Here is a 9,573-nt window from a genome sequence, read left to right as displayed (position 1 = left end):
GGAAGGATCGGACTAAGCTGATAAAGTTAGTTCATCCTAACTCTAAAATAAAACTTCAAAAGGTAATAAATAAATTTCATTCTCAAAAGTTTTTTTTTTTAATTTGATTAAAAGTTACAAAAAGATGTTGTATTCTTTGCTAATATGCATTGTTTACTAGAGAACCAATTTACCCCAAGATCGGTTAAGTGAACTGCCAAATGAAATTCTTGTCTGCATTCTGTCATCACTATCGAATTTGGAAGAAAGGCAGAGAACAAGTGTCCTCTCTAAAAGGTGGAGATATTTGTTTCGTAACTTGGTTTTTGATGATTCAATTTTGGTACCTTTGTGGAAGAAATATAGCTGTGGAGAGATTTCTAAGGATCGCTTTACGATGACAGTGTCTTCTGAAAGATCTAAGTTTATTAGCCGGGTGAATAGGGCATTATTGAAATTGAATCCACATGATATTATAGATCAGTTTAAAGTTGTGTTTAACTTGGACGCGACGTACACGTCAGTTATTGACAATTGGATAAGCCTTTCACTGAGAAAAAAAGTTAAAAAGCTTTCATTGCATTTAAAAACTCTTTGGGGTAATAGATATACTCTTACTAGTCAGCTTCTGCAGAGTTACAGTCTTGAATCCTTAACAGACCTCTCTTTGGCTTCTGTGGATGTGACTGGGGAAGTTCTCGAGTATGTTTTGTCTCATTGCCCATTCATTGAAAGTTTACATGTGCAAAACACGTGGTCTCTGAAGAATTTAAAGACTTCTGCCCCTTTGCCCAAGCTAAAGCATTTGGAGATATTATACTGCGACTATTTCCGCCAGATTGAGATTCATGCTATAAATCTTGTTTCTTTCAAATATGTAGTGAATATGACAACATTGAAGGCAGTTCTAGGTGATGTTCCCAATTTTGTTTCTCTGAGTGTGATGGGTGGCTATGCTCGATATTTATTTGATAATAATGATTGCTCAATTTCACGTTCTCTCTCTCAGCTGGAGACACTTGATATAAGCTACATTTTGGTAAGTCATAAATTTAATGATTCTTAAATCTTAACTGCATTGTATTTTTCTTTCACATACATCAATGTTTGTTTATGAATGTGCTCTTATATCTTGGTTCAATTGTTCAGGGAAACCGGTTCAAAAGAATTCCAGAGTTAAGAAATCTTAGGCAACTGAAATTGGGTATATACCATTTCACGAATGGCGTCTTTAATTGCACTTCCTTTCTAAAGGCATCCCCTATGTTGCATACATTTGGGCTCAAGGTAGATCTTATAAATTTACAGTTGTGCGATTTATTGTGCAGAAATTTTATTATCTACCTTTTCAGTTAAGTCGTATATTCTATTAACTTAGTATGCATATGTATTCTTCTGAAAAAAAAAAAAAAAAGTATGCATATGTATTATGTCACCAAAGATTTGCTTTGCTATCAAGTATCAACTGTAGATAACTCACACGTGATGTTTTATTGTTGTCTCAATTGTTTTGAAAAATATATAATAAAAAAAAATCATTATGAAATTATTTTTATAAAACTCCTTTTGTTGTTCACTTGTACAACCCTTACCATGTCATTTTTATTATGTGTTTTTGGCTGTCTATAGAGGTTATTGGCTTGGTCTAAGTCACACCTACTGTAACATTTAATATTGTAATATCATTAACATTTAAATTGAATATGTTTATTCACAAATTCATCATTTTTCTAAAAAGTGACAAATCCATGATTAGATAATATTTGATTAAATCGTCTATGCTTGCAATATTAAAGTAATTGGAGTTAACTAACTATAAAATTATGCTTAGAACATACCAAGAGCATTGTAGATCAATTAGTACCTTCTGATATTTCCAACGGTGATGTCCAAGAGTTAAATCTCCCCTCCCCCAACTATCAAAAAAAAAAAGCGTAAAACGCGTGTTTATGGATTAGATAATAGTTAAAAGATGATTAACATGACATGCATAACATTGATAAAGAGATACATTCTATGTAACTTCGTTCTAACCATTTATATGTATAGGTTTGTGTGTGAGTGTGCTCCACCCTTATCATGTATTTTGAGCCATGTCTTGTGGGAGTACAACTATCTAACTCAAGTTGTGGAATTTTTGAGGCTCTCACTCAACAGGTTTATTGTGTGAGATTTTTTCACTCCTTTTTTGAATGCAAGTATCATGTTTTAATGTTTTTTGAAAGCCTTAACAGCACACAAAGAACTTGCAAGTTGTGGATCTTTCTCTCTCAAGGTTTTTTTTAGTGACCCAGTGACCATTGCAAATAAGATCAGTCCAAAATGGAGAGCATTCAATATATAGGATAAAAATGATAAGCCTATTTGAAGTGTTGTTTTGTTTTTAGTTTTTTGTAACTTTTGTTTGGGTGAATGTGGTATAGTGTCTAGCTCATACATTAGGTGAGCTACCCTTGTTCACATAAATAGCTCAAGTATGCTTATGTTTTCCTTCTGTTGTAATGATATTTTGATGTTCATTCGCAAATAAACCCGATTACAAGCCTTATGGAACCTACAATGGTCTCAGTTGGCATTGCATGGGTGATGACGTGCATATATTCAACAAATATGGAAATATAATAAAGATATTACTTGTGGCTACACAATAATCCTCATTTTTTAATCTTTTGTTGATGACATTGTTAATAAGAATGGTATCTCTGACTTTTAACTAGCATAACACCGTTAATTCTTCCTTGTGACAGTTTGAGCTAGCTGATGAAAACATGAAGGCGCAGGGGAATACATATACACAGGATACATATACACACCAATGCCTCAAGGTGGTTGAATTGATTAATTTTGTTGGCTGTTTTGCTCAAATGCAGCTGGCCTTGTATGTAATCAATAAGGCTACCTCATTGGAGAAGATAATTATTCATACGAAAAAGCTAAGTCTTACAAAAGTATATTCTGAATCTACTCAGAAGTATTTAACAGCAAGACCTATAAATAATGCGAAAGAATTAGGAACAAGATTAGCCACAGGGGTGGAATTGGTGATACTATAATGGATCGTTATTTTCGTTTTAGTATGGTAAACATTACAAGATTCGAAATTCTTTTTTCTTTTCTTTTCTTTTTTTTGTTGGTAAAATACTAGATTGGAATTTGGAATTATGTTTGTTTGTTTGTCTGGTTTGTTTATTTATTTGTACCCAAATTTAGGTAGTATTTGGATTAGGGAATTGACGTTACCTGGCTAATGACATCTAATCTAAATTCTTTGGAATGTGATTTGCATTTTAGCAATCTAAATTCTTTGAAATGTGATTTGCATTTTAGCATAAGAACTTATTTTTTCTATTTTAGGCGTCAACTTTTCAAAAACATTTGCATTAGATTATCTATTCTAAACTTTATTTCATGAACTTTATTTTATTAAAATATCAAATTTTCTTGATTTTTAGTTGTTTCTCTCTTTACGTTGCAATTATTATCTACTCTCTTCATCTTTGGCACACGTAAAGAAAGAATAAAAAAGTAAATATAAAATGAATAGTATTAGTATAAATTTACTTGATGGATAATTTTACCCAATTATAAATAGACTAATTTGGGAGGCTTCACAAATTGATTGAGCAAAATGCGGGGCTTATTCTATTTACAAAGATTTATGTGAGTCTTATTCTATTTACAAAGATTTATGTGAGTGTTTTAAAAATGTAACTATTTCTATGATTGACTTAATTCTACTAAAATTTCCAAGAATATGAGATTTATATGTTTGGGATATTGGTAGGAACCTTAGAGGCTTTATTTATTTTAGTAACATCAGATGCATTATGTTGAAACATTGACAAAAGAACAAAACTCCTTCCACCCATCCCATACAACTACGTGAAAGGATTATTATAACTTAAAAAGACAATTTGGATCTGTAGAACACGGCTAACCAATGAGTGATAGTATTTAACTTCATTTTAACTAAATTGAATAGAGCAGGAGGTGAAGGGAATTATGAATTTAAAAGCAATGTGCATCATTTTTTTTTTTTTTTTGAGAAAGCAATGTGCACCATTTTGGTAATTGAAAGTGATATAAATCATAAAATATTTCAAAATTAGTAAAACAAAAATCTAATAGATATACATATATATATATATATAAGATAGGATTTTTACTCTAACATAATTTAAGTATATATGTGTGTGAAACTGTCTTCTAGAGACTTAAATTCCGACCCTTACCCCTACACCTTACAAGCACTTATACTTGTAGAGTGACTATTGCATCAAGGATGTGCGGTGGTAAAAATTTAATATTTCTAAATAGCGTGTATGATACAAAATTAAAAATCGGAGCAGAACTTTTAGGTAGATCATCCAAAAGCACGGGAAATTCCTCAAAATTTGAATCATATAAACAGACAAAGCACAAACTTCCAAACTCAGATAAGAATTTAAACGAAGATTGGAGGAGCTAATTAAATAATATTAATGTGGAAATGCAAATCAATAGAGATTAAACTAAAACATGAAGTTTCAAACAATTTGAACATGCTCTAATTTTCTCAGCAATCAAAAACAAAAAACAAGAAGTTGAAAATTGAAGCAGAAGAAGAAAGTTGTAGAAGAGAGGAGAGAAGTTACAAAGGTCTTGGCTCTGGAAGAGATGGTAAGGATGACGTCGGAGTTGGAAGGATCATTGATGTGTTTACAAACTAATGTGCAACTTTTAAACATAAATAATAATAATAATAATAATAATAAAATTAGTAGTTATTTATTATGCTGTCAAAATGTGGCATCAATATCATAAATTACTAAGTCAGTTTGTAAGAAAAGAACGATTACAAACTGAATTTTTTGTGGCCCTTGTTATCTAGGTAGTATTTCCTTCTTCTTTTTGTGGTATTTTTAATACATATTTTAAGTGAGTGGGATTTGAACATCAAACATCTCTATGGGAAACACTGTGGTTTAGTATTAATTTTTTGTTTTGTTTTGTTTTTGTTTTTCTTCTAAACACATAATGTACTATTCATCGGTACGATAATTCTGCCTAATGCATATCATTACACCTCCGACTTCCACTCTCCTAGAAGGGAAAGACATCAAAATACAGTAAAGTGATGATGAAAGTTTAAAAGGTAGTAGTAATGCCCATTATTCATTTTGCTTTTGATATTATTTTAGTATTTTCCTTTTGATATTTTTATATTAGATCATAAATTGAATTTTTTGTGGCCCTTGTTATCTGGCTAGTATTTCTTTATATATATATATATATTAAATGGAGGAGAGATTTCAAACCTTGAACATATTCATTAAAAACAACATATTAAAGAAATTTTGAAATTTATTTATTCTTTTCCTAAACACACAATCATGCCATTTGTTGTAAAATAAATTTGTCAAATGCAAATCATTTATACTTCCAATCCCACTCTCTTAGAAGGGAAATAAATCAAAATACAGTGTAGTGGATGGGAAATACCAATAAAATGATGTCTCAAATTGCTAAAATTTAAGATAAAATTTTAGAGGTTACAACAATTTAGGGGAAAAAAAAAATTCAACCTAGAACATGCTTTGTGGGATGAAGCCCAACCACTTTACTCGATTGCCACAATATGAAAGCAGTTGGTTTTCGAAGTATATTCTTGAGGATGCCACCATTAATATCCAGTCTTCTAAATCTCATAATATGCTATTTTTTAGTATCAAAGTACTAAAAGCATGCATTACCCAAAGTTGTAATTGTAAAAAAATATACCATTGTGCTACAGTAACCTCTTACAAGTAAGAGGCTATTGTAGCAAGATTGTATTCTCAAATACAAAGAGGAGAGATGGTTTTGTGTTGTATATTTTAGAGGAGTGTTGAAGTTCAATAACCTCGATCTCATTTTTTCCCCCAAATCGATTTGAATCTTTATAAGAAACCATACAAAGAAGAGAAGTGCCACCCTAGAAAAAATAATGTTGATTTTATTATCGAAAACCTCATATACTTTGATGAACTCACGTCTGTTCATCCTATTGGTTTCCTGAATTCTCTTCACCCGGTGTTTGCCCAACAAATTCTTGAGGGACAAGGAAAATTTCAACCCTGATGTGCAAACTAACGTCCTCAAGTTATTTTTCTAGAGTTCACCCAGAGTTGTATCCCTCAGGTTTGAGCCTTACTCAAAAGTATATTTCAACCTCTCTTTGAGTAATGGACCTATGGTGTAAAGTTAAGGAAACACCCGGAACAAATGAAAAGTGAATGACTTCAAGAGCTCAAAAAAGCAAAAAAAGACATTGATGATGATGAAGTAGGAAATCCTAGTGAAAGAAAAAAATAAATGGAGAGTAAGTCTAAAAGAGAAAATAATAATTATTATTATAATAACAACATTTTTTACCACCACTGAAGTGGTAGGTTGTGATTAGTATACAATAAAAATGATGTTAATAATTGTACAAATCAAAAGAAAGTGATGTACTAATCACAATCATCAACCTCAACAAATTGTGAAAAAGGTTGTGAAATTGGTTGTGCCTATAGCATTGTTGTCTTTCCTATTCTATTCCTGAGACTCCAATAAAGTGAGTCACAACAAAAATTTATAATAATTTCACCACACCTATTTAATTTGCCAACCAACTCACACCTAGCTCACCATTAACTGCAATTTAAATTTTTTCTAACTCAAAAGACAAATTGGATGTTGTCATGAAATTGTTGAGAATTTTTTTCATAATCCTAATAAGCTTTGGCAATTGAATAACTTGTCCCATATAAAAGAGTAGATGTGAAGAAACCAAAGGGCTCATAAATCCTCACAAGTCCTAAGAAAAACAGTGTCATATTCAGTGATTTCTGCCTCCGACACGTCCATTCTTGAGCAAGTTTTTTTTTTTTTTCTTGGTATGTTTGATGGGCTCTCTCTTGCGTACTCCAAGCAACGCTCTCTTATTCATTTCTTGATTTTAGTTTTGCTTTGGTTCGAGCAAAACAATTACAAAGTAAGAAAATGGTTTCGGAAACACACTTCTGTTTTAGAGAGACAATTTTGGCGGTTGGAAACGTAAATAATGTGTTCGTTGACAATAGTTCTTTTGAATCGTTTTGAACCACTTCAGCAGCCCAAAGAAAGAATAATTGTCCAATATTAGGCCCAGACAGGCCCCTCCTCTCTGTTTTTTAGTAAATTAAAAAAAAAAAAAAATAGTTGAAGGAGAGAGGGTGACGTCTTCTACGTTGCTGTATGAGCATCCCCACTGGTCACACATGAGCTCGATACAAGGGTATTTTGAACTTTTGGCTTAGGGTCACTTCTTTTTCGCTATACTTCACATGATTTGTTTATGGTATACAATTTCCTATAATTCTTGCCCATGTAGGGCAATTCTAACATTTTTTATAATGATAGACTAGAATTTCAAAATTATGTTATTTGTTCCATGATAATTGCTTTTTATTATTATGCCAAAATATCAATTGGTTTTTGATATATGCAGATTTAAATCTTAATTCTCTTATTCAACTTTAAAAGACTTTATTAGTGAAGCTAACTAAAATTCACTGAAGTAATACTAACCTAAGAAGCAACAAATTCGACAAAAATGGGTCATATGTCCGTGTTGGACACAAACATGCCTCAAACACAATTTTATGTTTTTGTTAGAGTTTCTGATAAAAAATAATAATAATTGAGACACATCAATCATAGTCATATCACATTTTGAACATGATTGATCTTTTTTTTTTTTTTAATGAAAACTCATCTACTTGTTTTATTAAATCAGATTTTTTTTTTTTTTTGATAATTTAATTGTTACAATATAACTAGATGAAGAGAAATTTGAAACTTTGATTTTCCTCGTAATAGAGACTAAATAGTATCATTTAGTTACAAGATTTTTGGCAACCTCCTTTCGATCCTTTACATCCACACATGATTTCCACCATGAATAAGATCTTGAATTTCATAATTTGATATGCATTATTATTACCACCACTTATTTGATTTCTATTTCCTAATTTATTTCAATATGGTTTCCACCAAGGATTTCCTAATTTTTAATCCCACCCAAGAACCTTTCGAATACGTAAAAACAAGCAGATTAATGTAACCATTATTTTTCTATAAATAAAAGATGCAATCCTTATTTGTTTTTCCTAATCAGATGACCTTGGATGCACATCATCTGATCATCTTATATTTTATGATGCCCCGCAATTTACATCACATTTTAAGAACTTTTATACGATTCTCTCAGTATTAATTAATTAAAATCAACGATGGTCACTCCACAAATATAAGTGTTTGGGAGGTGTGGGGAGCAAGGGCCGGGGTTCAAGTCTTCAGAAGGGAACTTCACACACATATACACTTAGATTAAGCTAAAGTAGAATTCTACCTTGTATCAAAAAAAAAAAAATTAATTAAAATCTTTCTACCTGATGATACCAATACAGAACCAGAGTAGTGCTGAAATGTGACCATTAAATCCAGTACTAAAATCATATGCTTGAAGCCTTGAATACAACGGAGGACTTCTACGTACGAACTGGGGATTCCAATCCCAACTTTTTTCTTTTACGTACTGGCCAAGAAGAAAATAAAATTTTTGCTTGTGCCAACATTTTTTTTTTCTTTTCAATTCATCAAAGGAAAAAAAAATTCAAGTGCAGTCATTAAAAATGGCATGAGTATTGATGAATGGACATCCCTAGAGGATAGCACAGTCATTAACCATTTGCAGCTCATTCAAAGGATGTAGTATCTCTTATATCAGCTACATACAACATCTCTATACATTTTGAGAGTCTCATCGGTGATGAGACCCACGTATATGAAAGAAATGTTGAAAAGAGCTGATACATAAAATACTTTTTTGATTCGTAAAGCCTAAGCGATGGCCCTATGACGATTCGGAAGCCATCACGAACAAAAATGAGAACACCTGAAGTTATCACCTATAACTCAACTGAAACACCTTAAGTTATCACCTATAAGTATAACCCAATGGAGTCGGAAGTCCCAACACAAGTGTCACGAAAAACACAGAACCTAGCACGACTCCACGTGGTATCCATCACACCATAAAACCTAATCACCATGAACACTTTCTAACGCAGAAATAAAGCCAATGCCAAGCATCTGGCGCATCTGGCTAGTAGTATAGAAGCATGGAAATAGCAAAGGTTACATATGAAGTAAAGCAAAATAATGCAAACGTGCAAACAATTGTTAACTCTCACTTCTAATTGTCTGAATGACTGAAGTGACAGCCAAATTGTACCTCAACTTGCCATGAAAACCATAGTTTGGAACAGTCAAGGCATCAACCATGCCTCAATAGAGCCCTCAACCTTAGTGAGGGTCCATCAGCCCGAATACTTATTTTTCTCAGTTAAAAGAATGGAGGCTCACAAAAATGCTACCAACTTTTACAATAGTTTCGTGTGACTTCAATTCCTATGGAAGATGAATTCGAATATGATGGTGCAATATAATGATAGCTGAATTGATTATGAATTATCCAAGTAATGGAGACAATAGATCGAGTAATTTCTCCTTCCAATTCTATATAATACAACAATAATTATTTTCTAA

At 31.9% G+C, this 9,573-nt stretch overlaps 1 protein-coding gene across 1 annotated transcript in view; it reads left to right on the top strand.

The window, feature by feature from the left end:
• The window catches only part of LOC142627582 (F-box protein At5g03100-like), a 3,036-nt gene extending 4 nt beyond the window's left edge, over positions 1–3,032 (top strand). Inside the window, exons 1-5 of the mRNA XM_075801456.1 lie at positions 1–62; positions 161–1,018; positions 1,129–1,291; positions 1,776–1,783; positions 2,733–3,032. The exon at positions 1–62 is cut by the window's left edge and continues 4 nt beyond it. Coding sequence (XP_075657571.1) covers positions 1–62; positions 161–1,018; positions 1,129–1,291; positions 1,776–1,783; positions 2,733–3,032 — 1,391 coding nt within the window. The remainder of the gene's footprint in view (positions 63–160; positions 1,019–1,128; positions 1,292–1,775; positions 1,784–2,732) is intronic.
• Positions 3,033–9,573: the final 6,541 nt, after the last annotated feature.

Source organism: Castanea sativa, chromosome 3 (assembly GCF_040712315.1).
Source record: "Castanea sativa cultivar Marrone di Chiusa Pesio chromosome 3, ASM4071231v1".
Lineage (NCBI taxonomy): Eukaryota > Viridiplantae > Streptophyta > Magnoliopsida > Fagales > Fagaceae > Castanea > Castanea sativa.
This window is presented reverse-complemented; position numbering and strand designations above follow the sequence as displayed.